This window comes from Passer domesticus, chromosome 2 (genome assembly GCF_036417665.1).
Source record: "Passer domesticus isolate bPasDom1 chromosome 2, bPasDom1.hap1, whole genome shotgun sequence".
NCBI lineage: Eukaryota > Metazoa > Chordata > Aves > Passeriformes > Passeridae > Passer > Passer domesticus.
The window spans coordinates 33,378,949-33,394,403 of record NC_087475.1 but is presented as its reverse complement, the minus strand read 5'-3'; the positions used below and the strand labels follow the sequence as shown (position 1 = coordinate 33,394,403).

At 37.0% G+C, this 15,455-nt stretch overlaps 1 protein-coding gene across 7 annotated transcripts in view; it reads right to left on the bottom strand.

Annotated features, from left to right (window-relative positions):
• Positions 1-15,455, bottom strand: part of GABRG3 (gamma-aminobutyric acid type A receptor subunit gamma3) — a 291,286-nt gene that overhangs the window by 36,639 nt on the left and 239,192 nt on the right. For 5 of the 7 annotated variants that reach the window (XM_064408156.1, XM_064408155.1, XM_064408159.1 and 2 more), the window contains one exon: positions 12,428-12,565. The exons of 1 other annotated variant lie outside the window; for it this stretch is intronic. In XM_064408156.1, coding sequence (XP_064264226.1) covers positions 12,428-12,565 — 138 coding nt within the window. Of the gene's footprint in view, positions 1-10,891; positions 11,143-12,427; positions 12,566-15,455 lie in introns of those variants that run through there. One more of the 7 variants, XM_064408162.1, reaches the window with a different exon arrangement.

The window sequence follows — 15,455 nt, the reverse complement described above, 5'->3', positions numbered from 1 at the left end:
GCAACAAAAATGACAAACACGGATTTTAATGTACTGAAAGATTTATGAATAAAAAGCATGAATTAAATAAAAAAAACTTCAACAATATTATTTTCATTATTTTACTAAATTCAACTCAGAAATTACTTATGTCCTTCTTTACTTACAGAAATTCAAGTAAGATAAGATGAAGGTGCTTTTTGAAATACATAATGCTAAAGTTACTTAATTTTCACTGCCTTTCACAGAAGCTTTCTGAAGAAAAGCTGAAAATCATAATAGCATCTCACATCTACTCTATGGGATCAGCTTGGAGCTTACAACAAGCAGATAATAAATAAATTTTCTATATTTTTTTTTCTGAACCAGTATGACTACTAAGAAAACACTTCCAAATAGCAATTATAGGGTTATACAAGAATCTTGCAGTCAAAGACAGATTATCTCAAGAAAATTGTGGGCTGTGGTCTTCAAAATTTGTTTTCAGCAATTCATCCTTAAGGGTTCAAAGTTATGTTTACAGCATTCTTCAAGAAACTATTACTTTCACAATATGCAATACTTGAAACCAGACTTTCTTCTTGTTAATTTGTTAAAAACTTTGGGAAGAAGTGGAGAAAAATGGGCATTTATGTATAAATTCAGGAACTGCAAAAAAAAGTTCACAAGTTACCTTATAATGCAATGCCTAATATGATATTAGTGGGATTGAAACTGTTTCAGGATTCTATCACTGGTTCAGTCTCAGATAAAGCTACAAGAGTAAATTTTTTCCTCCAAACAACTGAGATTAGATGTCAGCAGTTCTCATATTTTATAAATGATTTTGAGTATAGGGTAAAAAAAGGGCACATCAGCACTTCAATATCAGACGCAGTTGGAAGTTACCAAAACCAGAAGCAATAATAAATGTATTGTTTGCTATAATTCTTGGACTTCTCTGGAGTTCCCTTATTCTAAGATTTATTTGCCACACAAATGTCAGATTTTGAGAAAAAAAATTGAATCCAATGAAAGTGCACTTTTATTTTAAGATAGTGACAATGGGAAAACTTTGTATTATGTTTTAAGGACCATCCCTTCCTTGATGATAGGGTATTTATTAGCATTCTGCAATACTGTCCTCTGCACATGTCACCATGGATCTGATTTTTAAACACATGATGTTAGAGAACAGGATTAAGCACCATTTGCAATGGACTTTGGCCTGAAATGAATGCTGAGGCTACGGCTGAGTTAAAAGGGCTTTTGTTATCTCAGATGACATGGCTAAACCTAAAATTTCAAAACCTGTGACAGTGTAGAATGTCAAGACCAAAACACTTTCCAGCTGCTTTATTTGATGTTAGAGGGTACCAAAGCTCAGCTCTGCACCCTCACTAGTGCTGCCTGAGGGTGATGGAGGGAGCTTTCATCAGTCCAGCACTGACAGTACTTTTCAAAGATGCACTTCATTGCAAAGGGAATGATCTCACCACATGGCAACATTTTCCCTGCCTCAATGTTTCTGGTGACTTCAAGCAGTAAAGACAGTCCAAGTGTGTTCCTTAAAAGTTTTTGATGATGCCTGTCTCATAAGCAGACACATTCTGGAGACAGCTTGAATTATAGAAAACATTAATTAATTCCATGAGTGTTAGCCAGTGGTGTCCTTAAATTCAGAGTTTGCTGAGAGGATCCTTTCAGGCACTGTGGAAATCTATTCAAGGACTTGTTCTTTCTCAAACATGATGCTCAAGATGTGTCCTTAGAAATAACTCTCTCTATTTAAACAAGAGAAAGCTGCAAAAAGATTTTTTCACATTTTAATGTGGTTCTCTCTTTATCTATTGTGTTAACACACACAACATTTGCCACATTTTCTTCCTTTTGAATGAAGGATTTAGAAAAGCAAACAGACATGTTCCCTCTGAGTGGAGGAACACAGGAATAAGGAGGAACAGAGGAATAAGGATGACGTAGAGATTGGAATGGGAGTGTGAAATTAGTATAACTAAAACAGACATTTTATTCTTTTTTTGGTATTAAGAGACACATATTTTATACATTGGGCTTTTTTTTTGGAATGTATCCTTATTAAAAAATTAACTAGACAGACAAAAATTCAAATCCAAGTAGACCAAGATACATGCTAAAACTATTATCTGCATGCTTGGCTTCATCTTTGCCTAAAGATGTGTTATTTTGTCAAGTGTCCAACTACTGTACAAAGATGCATGAGAATTTAAATTCTTTATCCTTTGAGATCTCTATGTGTTTCATCGCAATCTGCATGCAGTGTGCAATGAATTAGGTGCACATTCTTTTTTCTCTTCAGACTGCTTTGCAGTTCTATAATACTTGTACTTCATTACTCTATGACAATTTTTGTTTTGAATCAATATTACTGAAGGAATAATTTGGCACTCTGTTTACAGCATGCAAAGGACATGCCTAAAGCTATGGATATGAAGAGCAGAAAGAGATTCAGATTTTTTTTCACTCTAACTGCTCCTACCTATAAGAGGTTTGCAATTAACTGTGATACTGACTTGAATTAGAATGTGGGTGGTGGTTCTGTACTTCTCAGATGAAAATCTGTATATTACACTTATCTAAAAACAAACCATCCTCCTTTGATACAACACCATGCCCTGCTTTGTTTGGGGGTGGGGAGGGAAAGCTGGAGCAGGGTGTCCCCCAGGTCCAACACAGACTTGAAAGATTTGTACAACCTAAAGTGAACCTACTGTGGTTGCAGACACTTAAAACAAGTAGAAGAGGAGTAGTGTGGATTGTTTCTGGTGAAGAATGTGTTCTAAATGTCTTGAAATTGGTGAGCAATTTACAGATGTTCAGAATAGCTAAATGTAGGCTTTTAAATATCAGTCTTTAGGGGTCATATCAGAATGAAAAATTTTAATTTTCCTCTCCACTGAAGATAAAGACACGACTGTAATTTCTGAGAAAGACCAAAAGGTTTTGAAAGAAAGCTTGGGAAGGAAATACCCCATTATTATGCAGAATTATCTTCTATAAGGATATTGCCTACTATTATAGTTGATCCTTGTTTTACAGAACAATGTCTAAAACACTAAGCACATTTACTTACAAGGCTCATTCAAGAAGGCAGTGTATTCAAGAAGATTTATCTTCCCAGAAGCACAAGGACATTGGCAGATATTAGTACAAATCACTTGAGTATTTTGAGATCCTTGTCCTAATGCCACCTTCCTGTACTCTTGGGATTATATATTTCCCTGCAATGGATCTCTGGTCCACACCTTCAGTTTTTCTCAAGTGGACTATGATTATTTTTATTCTGATGTAATGAGCAAATTTTGGTGTCTTCTGCCAAAATTATTTTGTAAACACTGCAATGCATTGTGACTGCTGCCAGGTGAGGGTTTTGTCACTGCCAAATAACCCTATGCCAGTGCCAAGGATTCACCTCTGGGTTTCTAAGGGATGCTGTGGCAGCCCTTGTCATGGCAGGCTTACTTACATTTCTGGAATGCTCTTAGATTGTCTCATATCACCACTTTAGCTGCATTTGCTGGAAGGTTTGGAAACTTTCTGAAGGCTTATTCTTGTACTGTGCCATTTCCTTAGCTATCTGACAGCACAGCTTGTATGTGCTAGACTTTCTGGCACACAAAGGTAAGATGAATATTGGCTTCAGTAGAGAGTGGGTAAATCCAGCATCAGGCAACTAATCATAGAAGAGATTTTGGCTCTTGACAGTGTAACTTTTAAGCAGAAGGTGTTGACTGAAATGGAGCTGTTATTATGAACAAGATCTGAATGTTGTGAATATTAGCTGTAGAAAAGGGTCCTAGAGGAAAGAGCTTCCACAATCCCATGAAAGAAATCTGGAAACATGACCCTGATGTGGAGTAAAGACTAAATTTAGAGAGATCTTGCTAGCAAGTAACTAGTCTGTATTGCAATTTTTGTTAGTTTGTGGGAAATTAAAATCTAAAAGGACACAGCACCTTTCTGCAGCATGTGAATAGCTCTTCTATACTCTCTGTATCTTGAAATTTTCATTAAGATTGCAGATTCAGAAGTGAATAAAATATAAAATATCCTCTGCAATACTGTGAGTTTTAAATTAAGTACAATTTCTGGTTCTGAGAGACTTTTAGATAACATTTTAGTGACTGTGCAACCCTGGCCAAAGGCCAAACTTTCACAGTCTGCATTAATATAAAGCTTTTGATTTAGCCAACCATAAATCACCAATACAGCAGTGCAATGACAGAGAAGTAGGAATCAAAGCCAGAGGTGCTGGAACAGCAAGTATAGAAGGCTGTTCTCAGCTGAATAAATGCAAACAGGTTCACAGTTCTTATGTAATATTGCCACCCCCATCACAGTGATATTAATAACAGAAATTGCATCATCAATCTGCAGTGCAGGTCAAGATATGTTTCACAATTGGAGTCAAAATATTCTGTCTACATTGTGCACCTAATTAGAAGTCAACCTATGGATCCAATTCTGTTTTTTATTTTGTACATTAGAGACACTTGTAAAGCCATTCTGACTGCAGTCGTGGTGTCTTTTCCCTGGAAATACTTCCCTCTCTCCCTACTGCTTTAGCCACCATGACAGCCCATTACTGCCTTTATAAACATAGTTCAGCAGATCAAGGGTTTTACTTGTAAAAGTCTGGGTATCTTAAAAATGGCAATGTGGCTTCTTATTTGGCAATGTCTGGCCACACAATTATCCTCACAAATCAAACCTTGCTATGACTGCAGGGAGCAGCAAGTGAGGGAGCTGGAAATCTCAGAATGAACTCCTAAAAGCTATCAGCTTACCTCAGTGTCATCTAGGCTGGACAGGAAAAATGCAGATGAGAACTGACTGCTATCAGAAGGTCTCTGTTGCTATGTAGAATTCACAAATCTGCTCTTTAGAAGTAAGGAACCAAAATCTTTTTCCTAGCAAAACATGGAAGCAATTACAGACTTCTGGTTTTTTACCTTGTGATCTCTGGTAAAAGCACCAGGACATGTGAGACCAAAGTCCCTATGTCTCAAGTGAGTGACTTGGCTAGCCTTTGTGCTAAATTCTGTAATGGGTTTACTTTGTGCTTCCTACTGCTATTAAATATCCAATCATCTTTCAAGCTCAGAGGGGAGCTCAGGCTAAAATCCCAAGGTCTGGTTTATTGTTACTGGAGAAGAAAGTCAACCTTGATGTCTACCTGTCCTGGTGAGCTGTCCTAGAATGGAAATTTATGTAGCTCCAGCAAAAGGGAGCAGGAGATCAGGACTCCATGTGCAGAGAGGAGCAACAAATAAATATAGCATTGTCACTCGATGAGTGAATGAGGACACTAATTAAGGAAGCTTAAAGCTTAAAGTCAGACACATACAAAACATTCCAAAATATGGAACTATCAGATAAAGGCAACAGCTGAAAGAAAACATAATGGAAAAAAAGACTGTGTTTTTTTCCATACAGTATGGAAGCCTTTTAAAAAGGACAACTTGAAGTCCTTTAACAAGGACAACTGGATGTCTTTTTAAGGAAAAATTGCTTCCTACTGAAATTTTCCCTACAGAAAAAATGCAGGTGAAGACTTGCCCCCAAGTCTTCTACTGTCTATTTTTTGTTCTACTTTTGCCTTTACTACGAAGTAAAATTGCTTCTCATTACTTCTTATCTCTCATCATTTGCTGCAGTAAGGACCTATACAAAGGACATTGCATTTGTCTCTGCAAGGCAAAGCATAAGAATGAAACCAGTTATATATGCAGTTCTACTGAATTTAAAAGTATGGAGAGGAGTAATATTCGCTCTGCTCCTCTTATTCTTGTTATCTTCTGCACTATTTGTGAAGAGGGAAGGTATTTTTAGAGCATGTTATACTTATCCCACTCATATTATTAAGCTGAGCTTTCTCCAGTTTTTAGTGACTAAAGAATTACTCACATTAAATGTACAGTTTCAGGCTTCTACATTTCAAGATCTGATCCCAGGCCAGAACCAGGGAAAAGTTCCATTAACTTCAGTAGGCTGTTGCTGCAGTTATAAATCACTCTCTTCAGAAGATGTTTTACTATGAGTTTTATAAGAGATCTTTGTAACAAGAAGGGCAAGTACTGGATTTTCAGGGCAAATAAACATTTTTATTCCCATGAATGTCTGTCAAACTTGCAAGCAACATAGGAAAATGCTTTAATAGACTAGAAGTATAATTAGTAATGGTATCTTTATTGATTACATTTCTAATCTGAGCAGCTAATGGCAAAGTTATCAGACTATTATATGAATTACTGTTAAAAATTGAAACTTCTCTTAGAAAATCTTTAAAATATTCAAAATATTCATGCTGATCAATTGCTGTTTGACATGTGAATGAATATCTTTTAGAAGTCAATACTGTTGATTTCTCCGCTAAAAAGGGATTTGCTTTATTGCAAATACTGTATCAGAGATAAAAATTCTGTCAACAAAAAGATTATTGCTAAATCTTCTTATAACCAGACTAATTTTCTGTTGGTATTTACTGTCAGAAAGTAAGTCCTGTGATTCCTTTATTCCAGGATTTCTGCTGAGGCAAAAGACTTACAGTATTATTCTGTTCCTCTGAAAGCAGCCCAAGAATGAGAGAGCCAGCTCAAATCCAGGTGTATATTTGGTGCCACACACAAACTCATCTTAAACTATATGAACATTCTGGATTTTGCAGTGGTTTTGGAGTCCCTTTCCCTCCACTCCCAATGAAAGTGGTATAGAATAACATCCACATACTGGCCACTGCAAAAAATTAACCCTGTCCTGTCTGGAACCAGGAGAATGTGAAAGAGGCAAAGATCCTGTGATGCCGCGTAAGTGAAAATAGACACTATCTTAAAATGGTGCATTGTATTTTTCTGAGTCTCCACCTGTCTGCTTCAGGATGCCATCTGGTTAAAGACAGTCTGTGAAATACAGTAAGTGTAATGTCTTCTTGATCCCAATGAATTTAGCATTTGAGGGAAAAAAAATACTCAAATTCACATTTGTCCTGAGGAGAACAGAGATGACAAGAGCCTTCTGTTGTGTCATCAGGACTCAGTGGCACATTAAAAATGTTGATGACTTTAAAACCCATAGGTTTTACAGATATTCATTAAATAAATATCTTCAGATGAGTTAGCTGGCACATGAGGATGTGACTGAAACAGATCATTAAAAAGAAATATGTATGGATACAATTGCATTCAGTCACTGTGGCATTTTGTGCATTTTTTCCACTCATTGTCAAGACCATAGGGGACCAACAGGCTCCAGTTGCTTTGATATGCCTCTGACCACCCTTCTTTGCCACCTGTCTTGCAACCTCTTCCTCTAGCAAAGGGGTTCATCTGCCTGCTGCTGGCACTGGCCTTTCCTTGTGGGTCTGATGGTTGGGATGGTGCTGGTCCTGCCCTGTCAGCATGGACCTATGGGGGGATGACTGGGCTGCTGCCCAGCCCTGGACTGGTCAATCTGGCTCACCTTGTGCGGGTACCTCTTGTGGGCTCTCTGTGCCTACAGCTAAGTGATCTGGGAGCATGTGACAGTAAGCAAAGGTGACTGTTTTGAAATACTTTCTCAAGTCAGCTGTTCTTTGCACACCTATTAGAAGAGAAAGTAATGAGCACCATTTCCTCTGGATAAATCTCTGTATGTATACATACATGTATATATGTATGTAGATATTTGCATTTTCTTGAAAGAAAATTTTGCTTTATTTTGTTCTTTAGTAGCTTTGTACTTGTCATTTACTGAGTACTCTGCAAGAGAATATGTACTTTAATCTGTGTTGCTACTAGTATGGCCCAAAGAGCTTTATCTAAATCTGTGACAACAGATATCAACCTTGATTTACAGCCCTGTGATGCAGGGCTGAGAGCATCATTTAAGCTGAAGTACTTCATGAAACAGCAATTTCAAAACATAAAGGATGATTTAGAAGTTGTATGACAAGCAGACTCCACTAATCATCACCCATCTATGGTATGTGAACAAAGGTGTTCCTTCTTATGGCAGTTGTAATGGCTATTTACTGAGTTTAATGCTTTAGATAATTCAGAATCTATGAAATGGAGCCTTCTGTCAGGTTTTATATATATATAATTTGCAATAATCAGCTATAATTTTTTTTTAAATAGGGTGTTTTTATTGGTATTTTCTATTTCTGATGAATTAACTTGAACTTATTCATGCAAAGGCCCTCTGAACTGCAGAAATCTCTGAGTCTAAAGGCATCTGGGAAAGAACACAAACAATACTTGTATGGTGCAAAGAAGTTTTCAAATAAATGAAAAAGATTCAAGAGCTAGATGGTATTTGTGTTTCTCTAACAGTGTGAAAAAAATAAGTGGTTTTAAAAGAATACACTTTCTGAGGAAGACAGAAAAGTGCAAGCAACACTACAACTCACTCCATGAGCTTTTATTGTGGAATCATCCATAATTTTGTTGTGGGTTTTTCCTGGTCTTTGTTTTTATTCCACTCCTATGTCCCACTCCACCACTGCCTTCAAGTGTATTTGGAATGTCCAGGACCCAGAAACTTGAAGTTTACTACAAACACACACAGAGTGCTTTTAAAGATGACATTCTTCTCTCTCCTGTTGTCCTGGTCACCTTTCCAATGGCTGACTTGCAGTTTTAAAATCGGTACATTTTTTCTATACATGCAGTTTGTCCTTTCTTTTCACAAGGGGCTTAGTACTCCCGCCACTTTAATTATCTTTGTCGGCCTTATTTGACATTGTAGCAAGCGTAGTGCCCTCGTTACAGTATCTGAGTACCTTGCCAGATGGCAACAGGGGATTTTTTCAGTATTTGTGAATTAATTTGATATCACCTGACAGTGAGAACTTTCTTAGGGTTCCAGATAAAGATTCATGACCATACCACCAGCACAGTGACATCTGCTTATTATTGCATGCAAGAATCATTTGCAGTAGGTATTTAATTTTTTTTTGTGTTTGTACCTTAGCATGGAATTAAAAAAAAAATACCCTCAGGAGAAAGATGTACACTTCTTCCAGGTGGCAATGAAGACTTTTTTTGGCTGCCAGATTATTGTAAAAAAAGTGCAAAGTACAACACTGTGTCAATAATTTAAGCCACTGCTGGTTCAGTGCAAAATATGACATTTTTCATATTGCTTAGATTTCAGAAGTGCACCCTGTGACAGCTGGCTTCTTAATCATGTACCTCTGAAATTGTCATAGATTAACATAAAGGTTATTTAAATGTCTGAAAAAGGTTTGGAAAGACTGGAAAAAATCAAAAACCAAAACCCTTCCAAGTGTTAAATCTAATAATTCTGTCATGAAAATGACCAAGAAAGGACTTAATGCAAATGAAGAACAGCAGAAGTTGCTGTGTGGTCAGTGTGACCTCTCTTCATTACACCCAGAACATGGCTGAAGAGGAGCTAAAAAGAGATCCCCAAGCTGGACAGAGAAAGGTAGCACTGCAGCAGCTCTCACGTTATATAGATGTAATTTAGTGAGAAGCAATAGTGTCATAAACAAGCTGGAAGGTGTAAGCAAAAAAGAAGTTAGGGTTTTGAATCCATCTCCTGTTAGTGCAGAACTGGTCTCTGCCGCAGATCTTCTCATGCTATGCCTAGTCTGCTTTTAAATTCCCCCTGTAATAGTAGTATCCATAATTTCCCTTGGGAGGAAGAGGTGATTTTTTTTCTTTTAATTAATTTTTTTTCAGAAAGTTGCTGGTGGTCCAGCCTGCTTCCCTTCTCCTAACTCCACCTTATTAGTCAGAATGATCCCCTGTGAAGCACCCTGAACAATGCTGCTCCTCCTGTCTGTCCTGAGCCTGCAAAGGGGTGATGTCTGCTGGGCCATCATGGGGCTTCAGAGGGGCCCCAGACAGACCAGAGCACAGGGCAGGAACGGCTCTCCCTGAGGAGCAGCATAAATTCAGTGAGTCCTACACCCATAGTGTCCTAGGGGCAGCCTCAGGGCAGTCTCCCTCTCCAGGTAGCTTGAGTGCAAAAATGTCACAGATCTTCCATGTCAGAACTTGGCATCTATTTTTGACCACCTGCAGCCCCCCGTGGCGTGGCTGTAAAGGAGATGTAACACCCATAAGGAGCAGCTGCCACCTCCCTTTAACACAGATTGTCCAAACAGTAGGAAACAGCAGTTTTGTGGGTTCCCTAATTCTCAAACTTCTTGGCTAGGGCTTTACTTTAGTAAACAGGCATGTCCCAGAGTACAGATGCCCCTTTATCCTATTTGTTAACATACATATAGACATAACAGGTACTTACAGGATTCTGTCAGAGACATACTGCACTGTGTCCTGCCCCTTCCCTCTATTTTGGGACTCCTTACACTACTCAAAGTTTTCCAATGTATTTGCTTTTTCTTAAGTCCTGGCCCTGGTTTGCTATTGACAGTAAATATTGTTGACATTCAGTAAATCTGGCCTTTGAAATTACCTTAAACTACGGAAAAACAAAATGTAGTGTGTTTTCTGAAAACTCAGGTCCATGGGCAAACTCAGGGGTTTATTCTTCACGTCTCTCATATGTTTGTTTGGAAATCTGATGAAATGCACTACTCATTTTTCTAACCTAGTAACTCCAGATGACAATCTGACACATGCATTTTACATTGTTTCTTCCAAGTTAGCTTCCACAATCTCCTGACAGGGTTTTTTCTTGTTTTGGGTTTTTTGATTTTTTTTTTTTTGAAGGGGGGTGGGGGTTACAGTATTTGAATAAGATTTAGTTTGTCAACAACTTTCTGTCACTGTGATGCCTCTAGGAGAGTAGAAATATCATGTGGTTCCAGTAACTTGAGTTCAACACTGCTGCTGGATTTTGCACTCACAAACATGGGTGAGCAGAAACAGCAAGAGCAATTATACAAAAATATTATGCAAACTCATTTACCTTAATAAGAACTGGGCACATGCTAAAATGAACATAGGAAATAGGGTCCTCTTTGCTCCACATTATCCTTCCACTTGTTTAAGTAAGACCACTATAAATATGATTTTGTCCTGGCAGAGTTAAATAGATTTGTTTATCAAAACACTGGTGTTATACCAACTTGGTAATTCTTTTTCATGGAATCATAGAATGGCTTGGGTTGGAAGGGACCTTGAGGATCATCCAGTTCCAGCATCCCTGTTTTCTTGGAGAAGGCTGAACATCTGCCTGCCCAGGGGAAGCAGAGAATTAATTTCTTGTTTTGCTTTGCCTGGGTGCACAGCTTTTTCTTTCCCTATTAAACTATCTTTATCTTAACCCATGAGTTTTCTTGCTTTTATTCTTCCAATCCTTTCCCTCATATCACCAGGGAAAGTGAGTGAGCAGCTGCATGGTTAAGCTGCCAGCTGGGGTTAAACCACATACACGATATTTTAACGATTTAGTATTTTGTACCTGAATCAATTTATGAGAAATTTGCATTCCTGAGTAACTTGCAAATTAAAAGACTTTGTATCCATAACAAAAGAGAACTTTCACATGTGTGATCTTAGCAACATTTTTTTCTGCTAAATCAGCAGGTCAACAAATTCACTACAAATATAGTGACTTTTCATTACAAAAATTACTATCCAATTTTAAGAACTCATTGCTGATGTTAGTGAGTGGGCCAGGACTAAACAGCAGTAGTTTCATAGAATTTTTTTAATCATTAATGTTATTAACAGTGTTTTGAAAATAATAGCTTAGTTTTGCTTATATTTTGAAAAATAAATTAGATTTTTTTCAAAAATTCACCACCTGTTAAGCAGAAGGTTGCTTCTAGCATATTCCCTCAGCAGCTGTGAGAAGCTTACCAAATCATGGCAATCATGGAACTTACTGCAGTCATGTATAAAGTTTAGACATGGTGTGACCACAATTTATCCAGTTCAAATAATGTACTGCATTTAATTTTTTATACACAGTAATCTGTTTTATTATAAAAATCAGCAAGATTTCAAAAGAAATAGAATTGGTATCATTAGATTTTAATTGCAATCAATTGGTAAGGTCACTAGCAAAGGCATTTATCAACTGAGAAAGATTATGTCTTTAAAATATTAAGAAAAATATTAAGCCATTTTCTGAATTATTAAGTACAGAAGATGTCTAGTTTCACTAACCTACCATTGTGCTCAAAATCTTTCTCTTTAATTTATGGCGAAGACAAGAGTCAACAAAGGAGTGGCCTAATAAATGAGGAATGAGAATCATACAGTAACTTCAAGTCTACAACAAACTGCCATATCAAGCAAACATTTATTTTTCTGTTTGTGAAATCACTAGAAGAGTAGAGATTATCAAAAATCAAGATAAATTCAGTATTTTTGAGGTCTGAACTTTACAGCTTCTAAAATGAACATTGGAACATATTAAAATCAATATGCACTTGAATGAAAGCAAAACAAGGATAAATATTTTTAAATAATTTGAATTCCAGAAAAAGCACTACCATTTGTATCATTCTTACCTGCAGAGGTTTTCACAATTTCTGAAGTATTTCTGAGACCCATAAAGTCAAACTGATAGAGTCTCCAAGATTTCTGGTCAGCAGCCTCCACTGAATTTTTCCTCCATCTGTAAACCATTTCCTCTTTAGGATAGCCATCTAGGAATTAATATATATACACATATGCATATGAATATTTTGCATTTAATAAAAAAAGTTCTGCAAAATATTATCTGTTCACTGTATTAGTGCTATTTGGGAACACCTAAATTTCTGATTTGATGGCTTGTCAGTGAGTTAAGTGGCATCATTCAGCCAGAGCTGTATGGCACACAAAAACAGAGACTTAATGTACACAAAAATAGAGTCATAATATGGCAAACCTGTGATTTTTCACAATCATTGTTTTTTAACAATAGAAAAAATATGATTGGTTCTATCAGAAACCTCTTCAGAGGTGCAGTTGACTGTACTAATAGGAGGTCCAGGCTCAGAAGGTTGCTGCTTTGCATAAGCTCTGAAGAAGCTGAGCAAACCAACAGAATGCAAAAAAAGGGGAGTCTCTCGGTGTAAATATGAACAATTGAAAAGGACACAGCTGCAATAGTTCTAGTGAGGGGTGTACTACTGAACTTCTGAAAGAAACACAATAGTGCCAAAGAAAGCAAAATTTTAATTAGCGTAGGAATTTTAAAGTGATTATGCAACAATATTTCTTCTGAAATCTGGGGTAGTTAATAAGGCATCACTTGATCTCTACTGCTGAAATAGTTTCTGAAAGTCTTTATCAGTTTAGCACTCAGTGGTCATATTAATTCTTATGCCAATTTTTAATTTCCTCTTTGTTAGAATGACATTTTCCAGTCGATGTCTAACAAATCTTCAACCAGTCCAAACCATAACAATAAACCACCTAGAAAACAACAGCCCACCCATGCTAGTTAAAATTAAGATTGTTCTCTAATGCATAATACAATCAATTTTTATTCATCTCATTAATATAATAGCTGTAGATTACAAGGCAAGTCAAAAGCCTAACAACAACAATAGATTGTTAATGTAATTGTCACATCAGTAATTTATTTTTCCCCATACATTTCTATATTTGCATTGCAAAACAACCTCTCTGGTTATGGTGCTATTTCCTTGATGTCTTCCTCCTGTGTGTCTTTTTAATCTTGTTTTAGGTTCCATCCTGCTGGGGTACTGCTGTAAGGTGTGCACAGCTTCATTTATCCCTCTCACTAACACAGCAAGAAAAGAACCCACAAGTCCCTTAGTTCTTATCTAAAAACTGACTAAAAAATCACTATGTGTTAATTTAAAATGTCACATTTGTATATTTCCCATCAATGTAAATAAAGAAATAACCTATGAAGGACCCAACTGAGTAACAAATACTGTTCTCTGTGAGAACTCTTTCTGCCAAGTAGATTTTGCTGCCAATTCTGCTGTGCAAGTCTGTGAGACTGACCTAAAGGTTAATTTTTTTTGGCTGGCAGATTATGTCAGAGGATGCAGCAATACAGAGAAAGAAGTCAAGCTCTGCAGAGCCTGCAAGCCATAGCCCTGAATAATATGAAATCTTCTCGAGTCTGACTCCTACTTGACTGAACCCTCTGATCACATTTCTTCCTCTTTCAAGTAACAAACAATAAGATGAGGAAATGGCCTCAAGTTGCACCGGGGTGGGGGGTGGTGGTGTTAAACTGAATATGAGGGACCATAAGATGGAGACCCTTTTCTCAGATAAATTTCACCATAATCATTTTAAGTTGAAATGTTTAAAATATCTTGAAAGTAAAAAAAAGATTTTATTTTTAATACAGTATTTTTAAGTGATTCAAAATGACATTTTTACATATTTTCCCCAAATTTTACTGGTGTGCCAGTCAGTCTTTAATTCCATTTCTTCTTGATTTTTAGTTTCTTTTCATCCCATGACCATCCCACAAAGAAACAAACAAAAAAATCCATTACAGTATGTCAGTATGTTTGAAAGCTTGCTATCATACTAACCAAGGCATAGCTGTTTATCCTGAAAAGAACAACATGTAGTCAGGAACAAGTTCATGGATTCCCATCCTTCAAGATTTTTCCTGTATTTTTGACTAAGAAAGGTCAGATTCAGTTTTAAACTATCTCCTTTTACTATTATTCATCATCATTAAATCATAAGCAACTGATCTCAGGAGACCATCATGACATTTCAATAGTTCCTTCATCCACAGTTTCTGAGATCTCCTCTTACAATGATTTGGTTGCTTACATCAAAAGAGAGAAGTACTAGAGATTCAACAGGAGTTGTTTCAAACTCTTAAATAACTGCTATTATGTTTTGCTCTGGTGCCAGGTGACTGACTTCACTTTTCAATTATTTAAAAGAATAATAATTTTATGGAGTGACACATCTCTTTGGACTGTGTATAACTCCTAGAATTCCTTGAACTTACAGAACAGACTGTTCGTGATGGTCTTTATTTTGGTGATATTCAATATTTCTTGTACAAAGCCTAATTGTTTCTAGCCCTTTAAATATTTCATTTTAGCAAATATCAGAACTGGAGGCTTCAGTACTTCTACAAGAAGATGCAACCTCTGTTGTTCAGCTTCCTTTCATTTTCCCAGCATGACAAACGACAGTAAATTACCTTAAATTTTTAGCCTTGTGGCTTCAAGTCATTCACTCTGAACAAACTTCTGTCAAGTGTATTTACCCTTCCAAGTTGCTTTAGGTTATGTAAAAATATTCACACTGCAGCAGGGCAAGCCTCCAGGAGGTCCTGGAGGCTTTCCAGCAGGTGCCAGTAAGAAGGCAAGGGTGATGGCACTGAAAGAAGACAACCAAGTGTGTATTCTGTGTTATAGCCACCTGAGCTCTGGCAACCTGCAACTCAGGATCTTCTCAGCCAAAGTCTGTGTCAACAACTTCGTTTTCCCTCACATCATTTTACTTGATTAAATTCTCCTACTTTCTGTCCCAAAGGTTGTTTTGTAGGCAGTGCTACAACTTTTGTATGCCATATCAGCAACTTTTAGAGACCACCCT